This window comes from Cibotium barometz, chromosome 41, assembly GCF_041138505.1.
Source record: "Cibotium barometz isolate CiBa-2024 chromosome 41, ASM4113850v1, whole genome shotgun sequence".
Lineage (NCBI taxonomy): Eukaryota > Viridiplantae > Streptophyta > Polypodiopsida > Cyatheales > Cibotiaceae > Cibotium > Cibotium barometz.
This window is the reverse complement of record NC_141086.1, coordinates 30,299,330-30,313,130: the sequence shown is the minus strand read 5'-3', so window position 1 is coordinate 30,313,130 and position 13,801 is coordinate 30,299,330. Positions and strand designations below refer to the sequence as shown.

Genomic DNA, 13,801 nt, shown 5'->3' with positions numbered 1-13,801 from the left:
ACCAAATAAAGTAGAAGACAAGGGGCAACCCTACTTCACCCCAATAGTATTGTGTATGATCTCTTAGTCACCTCCTGGAGCCCGTACTCTGCCTATGACTGACTCATAGAGTGTAATGATCCCCCACAGCATCTTTGCTGGCACTCCCATATCCTACAGTCTCTTGATCAGTCAGGCCCGTGGGACAGTGTCAAAAGCTTTGCGGAAATCCACAAAGCTGCAGTATATCCATTTGCCCGTGAGCTCTCCCCTCCTCAATGATCCCCCGTAGTGTAAAGATATGATCTAGTGTGGAGTGCCCTCTCCTGAAGCCTACCTGCCCCAGAGCTCTGAGTCTCTGCTCCTCAGACCATCTACTAAGCTCATGGTCCAAAATCAAACCATAAATCTTGGCCAAGGTGTGGCCAATCATGATAGTCCTATAGTTGTTGGGGTCCATGCGGTCACCTGCTTTCAAGATAGGTACAATAGTATTCGATGACCAGCTGACGGGGAAGCCTTCACATAAAGCCATGTTAAACATTTGACCAGTAAAGGGGCTAGCGTGTCTCTAGCATGGGAGAAATGCTCGGTGAGGAGTCCATCATGATCCTATGCTCTCCCAGTCTTCATCCTGTCAATAGCATCTCACCATGCTGAGGTGAAAGAAGGAAGAGTGTGGGGGACGAGGTTCGGGTGGATGGGGGAGAGGTGGACATGGTAGAGAGGTGGCATAGGTGTGCCAGGTGCTGGGTGAAGTAATCGGAGTTGGAAGGCGATGATCCTGGAAGATCCTCCAGGCCTCCTTACAGTCCCTTCCAAGAAATAGCTCGTATAGCTCCTGCTCAAGCCTTGCTAGGTAGGCTCTCTTCTTTCTCTGTGTGAGACGTCGAAAGATCGCTCACGCCTGCTGGTGAGTGGTGGATCCTAGTGGCATCTCCCGATGTGACGGGGTCGGGTATCATGACATTCCTCGTCGTACCAGCTATTCTGTGGGACAGTCCCTCCTAGTGATGTAGGGGTGGCTCTGGAGTGTGGGAAGGCAGCTGCAGCGGACGTATGGAGGGTGGCTGAGAGGTGTGTAGTAAGCTCATCAAGTGGGATGTGGGGGTCGAGGTCGGAGAGGATGCTGTAGACGTGATCAGAATAGATGGAAGAGGTCTCTCTGGTGAAGTGGTATCTCGAACGGTAATGGGGCAAAGCAGGTGGTTGCATGGTGTATCGGCATGCGAGTGAGAAGGCTAGGTGTGCATGGTCGACTGCAAGGAGAGATGGGGCGAGGAGAGATGGTAAACTCCGAAATGAGTGGGATCAAAGAGAGGGATTCCATTAGGTAGTCCACTGTACTAGCTCCATGTCCGAAGGGGTAGGAGGTGAAGGAGTTGGATCTAGGGCATCTAGCCTGGCCATTATAAATGGCTAGCCTATGAGCCCCGCCGAGGGCTAAGAGATACTCTCCATAGTCTGTGCGGGCTGCTGTATCCTGTGATGTCCGCTCTAGATCTGTACCCATCGTGTCAATCTCCTGGTACATGGGATCATCTGTCTCAGAGAAGGGTACCTATGCACCTGCGGTGCGGGCATTGAAGTCTCCAGCCAGGAGGATGTCCCCTAGACTAGAAAACTTCATAATGTCACCATAAAGGGGCAGGTACAGGGACTCTCCATGGGTGGCATATTTAGAATTGGAGGGTGCAAAGTAACACACTGCAAGGTAGATGTCTCGGGCCCTCTCTGTTTGGATCCTCACCCACAAGAACCGTGAGGCCTCATCCCGTCCGACCACCTGTATCACATGTTGAAGCTCCTCCCTGTATAATAAAGCCACCCCTCCCGACCCCCGAGTACCCCCTACTATGCGTGGGTGTGGGCGGTGAACAGACTCCCATCTGTATCCTCTCTGTCACCAGGTGGTGAACTTTTGCAGTTGCTTTCCTTGTATTTACCTAAGTAAATACATATATTTTCTTTTTCTTTTTGTTCTTTAGTTGCTGTTGATTTCTACCCTCAGATATCTCTTGGATCAAGCTTCGACATTGCATGACCAGAGAAGGTGGACCATTGGGACTTCGTGCGACTGATGGTTTACTTGAGCCTTGGGACCCTGAAATCCCAGAAGATTGGGCACTGAAGACTTGACGAACAGTGGACCAGGACAGTGTACTTGGCCACTGAGAATGGTGCAGGATAGTGTGCCTGGCCATAAATGTAGATACACATTTGTGAATGTCCATGAAATGAAAAAGTCACTGTGTCATGACCACATTACGTTTTCTGATGTGGTCACAAAAGAGAATGTTGGTCAGAGCTATTGGAGCTTCCCCTTCCCTGTTCTCTATGTACTGAGGGTTGAGCTTGCTCCCCACAGCCTCTCTTAACCTATATTCAGCTATGGAAATGCCCCTCTAGTGGGCTACTCTCATGAATTGTGTACAGCTGTGTGGGGAATATGCTTTTTGGCTGAGGCAAGAGCCTCCTTTGACAGGAACAGGAGCAGCTAACTGCTGCTCCAAAGTAGGAACCGGTGAGGGTAGTTACCTCACCACGCAGGTGTCCAATTCAGCACTAAATCAGTGCTGTTTTTGGACTGTTCAGGGGCTGTTCCAAGGCCCAGTTAATGCCAGATTGCAGAGGGACCTTGCTAGGGTCTACCAGGACAGTATGGTGGTTGTACAGAGCTGAAAACAGGTCTGTACAGAAAATACAGCAAGCTGAAATTCACTGTTTTGGGCTTATTTGAGTGGTAGAAGGCCAAGGAAGATGACCAGGGACTTGGGATTTTGTTCAGGGAAGGTTTATGTACCGAAATGCTGCCGAAATTTCCTTAGAACAGGGGTTTCTTGGCGGTGAATTGCTCTTGTAATTACAGATACCATACCCTTGTAATTTCCCTTGAATTAATTGATAAATAAATACCGAAAGGGGCGCCAGACTTCGGGGCCAATCTGGTGTTGAGCGAGGGAGCGAGGATTCTGTTTGTGTGTGTCACATAAAGTCCAGGTATTTAATTGAAAGAATTACTGCGTTGTGTGTCCATAGCCCGGTTCCACGGTTCCGTTGCCGGGACAGGGTCCTCTTTTCTGCAAGAGCCCGGACACGGATTGCATTGGGTGAGCAAGAGACACACACACAGAGGTACAGCTGATTACAGGTGAGAAAGATTACGAGATCTTTCTTTGGATACAAGATTCCTTTGAGGGCTCAGTAGACAGCATGGCAGATAAGGGAAAAGGAAAGCTCCCAGCAGAAGAGAGTTCCTCTTCTACCCGCCGACACCGTAGAGAGATGACAGGTGCCAGAGTGTCAGCATCTGAGCGGACACAGCCATTGTCACAGCCAGCCATGTCAGTAGAAGAACAGGAACAAGAGGATTTATTTCATGCGCAGCTCCTGAGCATGGTTGGTACCTTTGAACAGCTGGTGAAGAATCCCAGGATGAAGAGATATTTGCAGTCAAGGACAGGGGATTCCCAGGCTGAATCATCTCAGCATGCAGTTGAGAGGGCACAGGAACAAGTGCCAAGGATGCCACAGCATGTAGAGCAGACACCAGCAGTGGCAGCTAATCCAGTGCAGCATGTTACACAGGCACAGGATCAAGCAGTTAATGGTCAGGGCAGTAATGCACAAATGGTTCTGCCGACCATTCCTCCTTTGGTTGCTGCCCAACCCGGTTATTTTGGTGGTGGGTCTATTTTCCAGGCCATGGCTAGACCGCCCACAGCTTTGCCAGGTTTGATGCCAAGAGCGTCACCACGGCTGATGCCTATAGAATATGTGAACCCTCTTTATGCCAACATAGGTGTGCAGCCTGGACTTCAGACACATTTCAGCCTAGTTTTGATGCCTGCAGCACCTGTTAGTGTGGCTGAATTTTCTCAGCCAAATGGACAAAGGGCATCAAGGACTGGTGCAGAGAAAGTGCAGAAGGATTTACCATTCTTACAGCCGCCAGTCTATAATTACTTGACCCCCAAGAGCAGTAAGCAAAAGGATTACAAAGAAGGTGGTCAAGCAGTGAAGTTTGAGACTTTCAGTGGGATGCAGGACAAATTGAAAGCGCTGACTTTCATTCAGCAGTTTGATGCAGCATTCACTGGAGGCAACTTCACAGAGTCTTCTAAGGTGCGGAAGGCTGCTACTTTCTTGAAAGCTAACGCATTGCAGTGGTGGACCTCACTGTTGATGCAAGGACAGGCACCTGCTACATGGGCCCAATTCAAGCAGCAGTTCTCTTTTGCATGGCTGACAAACACTTTTGAAGTGGATGTGATGACAGCATGGCACAAACTGGATGCAGCTAATTGTGCAAATCTGGAAGAGTACAATAAGAAGTTTTGGGATGCACTCTTGCCAGTAACTTCTTACAAGACAGTGCCATTGTCAGAGCAAATAGAGAAGTACTGCTGTGGTTTGCCCAAAGAGATCAAGGATTACTGTATTAAGACCAATGTTTCCAACATGACTCAACTAATTGAGAATGCAAACATGGCTAATGCACTGCTTCAAGGAGGTTCAGGTGGTTTCAAGAGCACAGTGAAGAAGGAACCTCAAGGCAAAGGACAAAAGAGGCCACTGTATGGCAAGTCATTTGAAGAGAGAAAGGCATTGATGCAAGCTGGGAAATGTTTCATCTGTGAACAGAAAGGACATATGGCTGCAAAATGTCCACAACAGCCAACAAAAGATGCGGAGGATAAACAAGGGCCACCCAAGAAGAAGACAATGCCGAGTGCAGGATTGGTACCTGACATAGTTGGTGACCAGCCATGTGATGATGCGACACAATTGTGCAGAGCATGGGGTAAAATCAGAGATGCTACAGTGCTAATTTTCTTCGACCCTGGTGCTCGAGCTAACTTTATTTCACCGACATTGGCAGCCAAGTTGGGAATTCGTGCTGAAGAGATGGGACCAGTTGGACAGGCTGATTTGGCATGCCCTGGGCATTCAGTTCCTGTCACTCTTATACTTGGCAAACTTCGCATGCATATACAGAGTTATGTGGACACAGAGGAGTTTCATATCATGCCCTTGGAAGGATGTGATGTCCTCTTGGGAATTCCATGGTCTCATAGGAAACATGCAGTGTTGGATGCTTTCAACAGGAAAATCACAATTGTACATAGGGACAAGACTCATGTTCTGGATGTGAAGCTGAAAGGACAGTCTGTCCCAGTTATTTCTGCTTCTGCGACACTACAGTGACATGAACCTGAATTTTGAATGACCTGTTCACTTGTATCATATGTTTGGCAATGTACAGTTTTGACATTTGTTGTCAATAAATGAATGAATGGACTTTCAGTGCTTTGAAGTTGTATCTGTTACACTTCAATGAATGATTATACGTGTTGTGACACTAATAGTGCAGGGACACGTGCTATCGCCCTGTGTTGCATCCGGAAACATGTATATTGAAAGGCTCGACTTGCGATGGCACTAATGGTAGTGGGGAATTCCTATCATCGCCCTGTGTCATCCGTTAGCAAGTGATACATGCGATGGCATTAATAACATGGGGAATCTTGTTATCGTCCTATGTCATCCGTTAGCATGTGTGGTCTGCAATCGAGGTCGCTTGCTTCTTTCAAGAGGGGGGTATGTCACCAGGTGGTGAACTTTTGCAGTTGCTTTCCTTGTATTTACCTAAGTAAATACATATATTTTCTTTTTCTTTTTGTTCTTTAGTTGCTGTTGATTTCTACCCTCAGATATCTCTTGGATCAAGCTTCGACATTGCATGACCAGAGAAGGTGGACCATTGGGACTTGGGATTTTGTTCAGGGAAGGTTTATGTACCGAAATGCTGCCGAAATTTCCTTAGAACATGGGTTTCTTGGCTGTGAATTGCTCTTGTAATTACAGATAACATACCCTTGTAATTTCCCTTGAATTAATTGATAAATAAATACCGAAAGGGGCGCCAGACTTCGGGGCCAATCTGGTGTTGAGCGAGGGAGCGAGGATTCTGTTTGTGTGTGTGTCATAAAGTCCAGGTATTTAATTGAAAGAATTACTGCGTTATGTGTCCATAGCCCGGTTCCACTCTCACCTTTGGAAGCCGACTCCCCTAGCACTGATGAGTCTCTGTGTGTATAAGACCAAGTCTCTCCCGCTAAATGTCTCCTCGAACAGACCTGCATCTGTCCTCAAGGCGCCATTGCAGTTCCAAACCGCAATCTCTAGCTTGGTCTCATAGGTCTCGCACCGTCATTGGGCATGCGCTCGGTGATGATCACCCTCCCATCTCTGTACACTGCCCATTTCCCTGCCTTTCGTGTCTCCTTTCAGTGCCCGCCTTTTGGTAAGGAATGCTTGCCTCGCCTTGATTGGAAAGGTTCGAAAACTGCTTTTTTTGTTCCGCCTTTCATTTTCGAAAAAAACTGGTACAAGACCTTTGATCGTTCGATCGCTACCAACCCCACAAGGAGGTCATCAATTCGCAGGTGGTTATTAAGTAAAAGGTGTAATATGAATGGCTATGCTTTTTCGAATATTCCTCCAACCCCGCAAACTTGAGGATGAGTGCGCGTTCCTTGGTGGTGTCTTTGCCCACTCTCCATGCCTCGACGAAGGGGGTATCAGCGATTTCCAGCTTTCTGCATAGTGCTATGGCGTCTTCTTTCGGCGAGGCTCCTTCCTTCCATCCCACCACTCTCACATTCAATGCTCTAATCTTCCTTCTTTTCTCCTCTTCAAGTGTGTCATTGATGATGTTTGGGGATGATGGTGGGTTCCGTTGCTTCTTGGCAACCTCAATCCAGCTGCTTGCTTCTTCCACTTGTTTCTGTGTCTTCTTAATCACCTCGGCCCATGTGGTTGCCTGGTTTGCCTTCTTCTCCTCTTGTTCTTGGAGGGTCTTCAATTGCACTCTAAGTGTATTCAGCTCATCATTGAGGGATAGTTGAATCTCTCCTTCTTCGAATTGAGTACATGCCCTCAAGGTCTCGTTTTCCACTCTAAGGGTGGCGACTTGGACCTCAAGCTCCGTGATTAGTGAGGTGTGGTGGCTGGTTTTTGCGTCCAACATTTGGACCATTTCCTCCTGCATCTTGCTTAGCTGAGTTGCCATGTATGCCTGCATGTCTGCCTTCCATCTATCCATCTCCTCTTCCATGCCTCCATGAGTTGCATGAAGGCATGCAACTCATGCCCAAGGTCATCACTAGCCTTGTTCTCCCCAAGCTTCTTTTGTAGGTGCTCAATGTCAATATCCTGCATTTTGCATACTTCTCTCATGGTGGTCAGGCATGTTTTGATATGGGGGTCGCCGATCATCTGTGAGCTTGCCCAAATCGAGCTGTATTTCCTCTCCTTCTCACCTCTAGTCCTTGTTGCCCGGCGAGCTGTCCATGTTGGACTGAAGGGGTCCCCCTTCTAGTACTGAATTTGCTCCTCAGCTGGTGGCCCCCATAGATGGCTAGCTGCAAGTGGGGAGGCAAGTAGCAGCAGGTAGGTATGTTGCTGCCTTGGGGGCCTGAGCAAGGGCGGGTGGGAGAGAGAGAGAGTGGGGGGGGTGAACTCTCTAGAGAGATGATGAACCTTCAAGCCATGGCAATGGTAGGATTCCACCACCCCATGAGCCTCAATCTCTCTAGTTGTACAGGCCCTTCCTCAGTTAGCTACTACTTGCTTGTATGCAACTGATGTTCGTGTTAGGTTCTTTTTCATTGATGTTATTTAACAGGATCATTGTAACCCAAGGATACTTTGTAACACATTTTTGGTCTCATAGCCCCAAGTGGTCTTTTGAAGACAATAAACCACCGAGCATCTGTAGCTACTACCTCGTCCCAGCTTCTCCTCGGCCCTGCAGATCTAGGGGCCCTCCTCACCCCCTCGGCAATGCCGCACATCCTTTATGGCCTACCACACATCGATGGATAGCTCCCTCTCCACACTCACACCCTCCTATCCTCTACACCCACTTTGTATCCACAATGATGAGGACGGTGATCCTGCATGATGAGGATGACGATGATTATCCATACATATCTACATTTTCCTAGGGATAAGTGTTAGTTTTTTTTGTTACGTTGTCCTTTTTTTCCATGATGAGATTCCATGGACACACTGTACACCTTTTGTCTCATAGACCCGTTGGGTCTTTTGCAAGATGTTAATATATATCTTCTTCTTCTTCTTCTTCTTCTTGTGTGTGTGTGTAGAGAGAGAGGGGGGGGGGAGGATATATACCTTGAGGTTTAATGAAGTCCCAATGGATGAATACAGTTGCAGAAGACTCTTATTACGAAGAGAAATGAAAGCATCAAGTGGACTTAACAGTCCCTGGTTCAAAGCATCCTCAGTCTCCACGAGTATAGCTGGTGCAAGTGATGTACTGTGAGACCTCAATATAGATTTCCCAGTCCTGGCCGGACACAACAAACATGAATATCAAAAAACCTCACCTACCATTGATCACCTGAATTTCAAGAAAAAGAAAGTCCCATTTACCTAGAAGCAATGATATAGATTCCATTCACGCACTACAGAATTATACATGGACTCCAGGATTAAACAAGGACACATGTTGATACACTATTACTGAAAACAGGACAAGCTGTAACTGTCACATGCAATAAAGAAAATACTTGGCTAAAATTGAGATATTGAGTTATTGGTGAGGTTTTAATACTGGCTCGCCTACGAATGTAGTCAGGGAGGTAGGCGAACATGCATACATACTACATTAATACATCCTGTACATGCATGCGCGCATACATACATATAGATAACATGTATATGTATAGGCATGCAGCATGGCTGCATGTGGATAGTGTCAAGCACCTTGCACCAAACAGTGTTCATCCCAGCCTGTGAATAGTGTGACACACTTGCCCCAAACCGGGTGGCCTCTGTCAGAGATGGGCTACCCAGGGATCAAGTGTCTTCTCACAGATCATCACATGCAAGTCAGACCCTGGACACCTGGGCAGCAGGCAGGGAACCCACAGGCAGACATGCCTGGCGCAAGGTGGCAGGTTCAGCCTTTATACATATAAAAATTGATAGTACTCGTGAAGAAAGGCATGTCCTGAGCAGCTTGACCAGCTTCTATGCAGCTGACTTGTAAACGTGAGACTTGTCAACATGTAATGGTAAAGATTATTGGTGATAATCCATCTTCCTCTTGAAGTACATTAGTTTTAATAACTGATTGTGCTAAGCAAAGAGTAGCCATCACAAGCTGATTGCATGTGCCATAAGCAAGTCATCTCTTTGTCAGTACTATCAATAAAAGAACAGAGTCCCTGCCTGATACATGGTAGAACAAGTAAGGAGAATGGCATGCTCATTGCATCTTCTTGTAGATGAGACAAGGTACCTCAAAGCACAAACTCACTCTAATGATTCAGATCAACAATGTTCAATGAGAATCAGCCTAAAAGCACTACACACAGACATACAAGGGACTGTCTCAGAAACTTGAGGGATCTCCCTACCTCAGTGATTAACAATACCAATCATAGGCAGCACAAAAGCAAGGCATATCTGACATGCCCATGTAGAAAGATCATAAACGGTACCCAAAGACGGGGGTGGACGGCACAACCAAGGAAAAAATAAGATAACTAAGAAAGCATAATAAACACCTATGAGTGCATGAAAAATACCTGATATTGATGCCAAGAGCCAAGTAGCTTTGTCCATATGCTCGAACACATAGCACCTCTTCACCAACCTCCCCGGCATCTACCATCATGTCATCCTGATAATAATGTAGATCTTTATATAGCAAGTTTTTGTGAATTTGGATATCCACCAAAAACAAATTGCTCACTTGAGACAAGAAATAGTTCAAGAAAAAGACACATAAAAATGTCCAAAATTTTAATTGCTTGAGATAGCCTTCAAACTGAAATTCCACTGAGGTACATCATATGAAATTTTTTTGAAAGAGTCATAAATAAGCCTTCACTCAGTCAGATACCAACACTGCAAAATGAGAGCACCCATGTGGCATTGAGCAAATAGGCTTGGATGCTGCAAAAAATGCCACATGTACCCTCTCATGCGGTCTTCTAAGGAGGGTCCCAACATGAGGTATCAGGTACACTCTTGAGGTATTCTGTGACAGGTTTGCAAGGGGGAGAATTGCAGGGGAACACACTTATAAAGAAAATGCATTAGTCTATGAGGGGGAATCAGTGAATGCATATGTACAAAAGTTTTGGAAAGTACTTTTGGAGGTGTCTCCATTTATGCATGTCACCGAGACGGAAAGGAAGAGAAGGTTTCAATCGGGATTGCAACCCGTGTACAAAGCGGGACTACAAATGTATCCTGGTCACACCTTACACCAATTAATCGCAGCCGCCACTGCCACCGAGCAATTGGAACTCAAATTGAGTCGATCCAATAAGGCTAAACCCTCATTTCAAGGCAAAGAGAGGGCTGTCCAAAACCTGCAAAATAATGAACAGCCACCTAAAATGGTCCAAAGACTGAAAAAAACACTACCAAGAAGCGTCCCTTCAAACTGACAGACTATGGTCTCACTTCGGAGCAGAAAAAGCAATATATGAGCGAGGGGAAATACTTTACTTGTGGTAGCACCGAGCATATTGCAAAGGCATGCCCAAACAAGAAGAAGCGTGATAATGCAAATGCATTAAAGCCTAATGTGCATATGGTTCTGGATGTGCAGGGCAACACTTCACATGATAGCAAAGACAGGGTTGAATGTAAAGCTTGGGGACAGCTCAAGGATCAGCCTGCTTTGTTCATGGTTGACGATTGTGCATCTGAGAATTTCATATCCACACAGAGACTGCTTTGGGTATTGAAGTGGAGGACATGGGTCCTCAAATTGAGCAAGGGCTGCCTTTGTTGGTATAGAAGTGCAGGTCATGCCTATTTCTGGCAGGTTACGCATACACATTCAAGGCTATGTGGATCATGAGGATTTTCTTGTAGCGCCTTTGAATGGCTGTGATGAATTGCTTGGAAATCCTTGGCATACACGTATTGATCCGTGCAAGGCTTACAAGACCATGTACAAATTAAGAAAGTAATGAAAAAGAGTGTTTTGCGTACTTGATTTTTGTACGAGATCATGATGAGGAAAATAATGTACATGTAAACACTCTTAGTAACGATAGGCTGAAATTCTTGCAAGAGCACAATGATTGTTTTGCTGATGAGTTACCAAATGAGTTGCCCCCCGTACGACCGGAAGATCATCGCATTAATCTTGTGCCGGGTAGCTCACCACCTAATAGGCCAGCCTATCGTGTAAGTGCATCCCAAAAAGAGGAGATCATGAAGCAGGTGAATGATCTTCTTGAGAAGAATTTGGTTCAGCCAAGCTCTTCCCCATATTGTTCACCCGTCCTCTTGGTTCAAAAGAAGGATGGATCCTTTCGTATGTGTGTGGATTATAGAGCTTTGAATAAGCTTACCATCAAGAATCGGTTTCCGATTCCACGCATAGACGACATCCTTGACAAGTTGGATGGATCAGCATGCTATAGCCGAATTGATCTCAAGATTGGGTATCATCAAGTGCGTGTAGTGCCTAAGGATGTACACAAAACTGCTTTCAAGACAGCATTTGGGCTTTATGAGTATCTTGTTATGCCTTTTGGTCTTACGAATGCCTCGGCTACATTCAATAGAATGATGGATCACATATTCCGTGGGCACAGAAGATTTACAAGTGTCTTTTTTGATGACATCCTAGTCTTCTCGAAGACCGAAGAAGAGCATAGAGCTCATTTGGCCATTGTTTTTTAAGAACTCTCTAAGCATAAACTCTTCATAAATGCAAAGAAGAGTGAGTTCTTCTTGTCAGAGATACACATTATCTTGGGCATAATGTGTCCAAAGATGGAATGCGGATGGATCTTGCAAAAATTGATGCAATTCGGAATTGGGCCAAATTGAGTTCAGTGCATGAAATCTGTAGTTTTCTTGGATTATGCTCTTACTACCGCAGGTTCATTCAGCACTTTGCATGATTTGACAAAGAAGAAGGCCACATTCAAATGGACTAATGTAAAGAGAGATGCATTCCTCAAATGGAAAGATGCAACTACTCATGGTCCACAGTGTTGATCATTCCGGAGCCTTTTAGTGTGGAATGTAATGCATCTGGAAATTGCATAGGAGCTGTCCTTAATCAAGAGGGACATGCCGTGGCTTACGAGAGCCGTAGATTGCATGATGCAGAGCTTTCTCTTGGCATTTATGAAAAAGAGCTCTTGGCTGTAATCATGCACTTACTATTTGGAAACATTACCTTCTTGGGACTGATTTCACTGTGAAGACAGATCACCAGAGTTTGAGGTATTTTCTTACCCAGACTAAGTTGCCAGAGAAGCATATCAGGATGGCCAATTTCCTCTCTATGTTTCATTTTCAAATCTTGCACACCCCACGAAAGAAGAATGTAGTGGCCGATGCATTGCCACGAAAGCGGTATGTAGCAGCTATCTCAGTTGTCTCTCATGGGAACTTGTCTGCCATGTGTGATTTGTATCATACGGATGCTGATTTTGCCACTATTTGGGCTGATTCGATGGCTAGTCATGCACATGCCTCATATATGATCAAAGAAGGTTATCACATGAAAGATAATTGCCTATGTGTGGTGTCTGACATAAGGCAAAAGGTTTTGGATGAGTACCATGCTCCTCCATATGCTGGTCATAGAGACATAATGCCTACTACGCACACGATTGAGCGGTAAGATAATTGCCTATGTGTGGTGTCTGACATGAGGCAAAAGGTTTTAGATGAGTGCCATGCTCCTCCATATGCTGGTCATAAAGGCATAATGCCTACTACGCACATGGTTGAGCGGTATTTCTTTTGGCCAGGCGTGCGGAAGGACATAGAGGCACATGTATGTGCATGTATCACCTGTCAAAAGGTGATATTTGATGGGCAAAAGGCACCAGGTTTGCTTCATCCATTGCCTATTCCCACGCAACCATGGGAAAGTATTACAATGGATTTCATTATGGACTTGCCACGGACCCAACAGGGTAATCATGCAATTTGGACAATTGTGGACAGGTTTAGCAAGCAAGCTCATTTCTTGCCAGTCAAAAAGACCATCAAAGCTGAGCATATGGTTAAAATATATCTTGCACAAGTGTTCAAGCATCATGGAATGCCGAAGTCCATTGTGGGGGATAGAGATCCCAAGACTACAAGTCTCTTTTGGCGGGCCTTATTTGATAATATGGGCACCAAATTGGACTTCTCATCAGCTTATCACCCTCAAACGGATGGGCAAAGTGAGGCTGCAAATTCAGCCGTGTTGGATCTCTTGAAATGTTATGTGGCGGATTAGAAGTCTTCTTGGGAGAAGTACTTACCACTTGTAGAATTTGCATACAACAACACGGTGCATGCATCTACGGGAAAGGCCCCGTTTGAGATTGTTTATGGTAAGGTGGTTTTGCCACCCATCCTTCGCACAATGGATGAGATATTTGCAGGCTAATGAGTATGTAAGAGACTTGGATATTGCTTTTGCTCAGGTGCGGACAGCCATTGCAAGGTCACAAGACAAGCATAAAAAGACTGCCGACAAGCATAGAAGGCAATTGGATGTTAAAGAGAATGATTGGGTATTGCTTAAATTTGAGAAAGCAAGACTTGCAAAGAGCATAGTCACAGGGGACGCCCGTCCCAGGCCTTGGGGATGGGGGAACGCTGTCCCGGCCTACCTTTCACACAGGGACGCGTCCCTCTACAGGGGAGACGTCCCATGTCCCGTCCCTCACCAGGGGATAGCCGTCCCCTATCAAGGGACGCCCTAAACATGTGGGACGGCTGGATGGGGACGGGAAGGGAAAAAAATGAA

The 13,801-nt window shown here is 45.9% G+C and overlaps 2 protein-coding genes across 2 annotated transcripts in view; one reads left to right on the top strand and one right to left on the bottom strand.

Moving 5' to 3' along the window:
* Positions 1-13,801, bottom strand: part of SWP (RNA polymerase II transcription mediator) — an 87,246-nt gene that overhangs the window by 44,711 nt on the left and 28,734 nt on the right. The window contains exons 3-4 of the mRNA XM_086780171.1: positions 9,600-9,694; positions 8,179-8,353 (exon numbers count right to left, since the gene is read on the bottom strand). Coding sequence (XP_086636297.1) covers positions 8,179-8,353; positions 9,600-9,694 — 270 coding nt within the window. The remainder of the gene's footprint in view (positions 1-8,178; positions 8,354-9,599; positions 9,695-13,801) is intronic.
* On the top strand, positions 3,193-5,187 carry LOC147614850 (uncharacterized). The gene is made up of 2 exons (XM_086779744.1): positions 3,193-4,997; positions 5,088-5,187. Exons 1-2 carry the CDS (start codon positions 3,193-3,195, stop codon positions 5,185-5,187), a joined length of 1,905 nt encoding a protein of 634 aa, XP_086635870.1.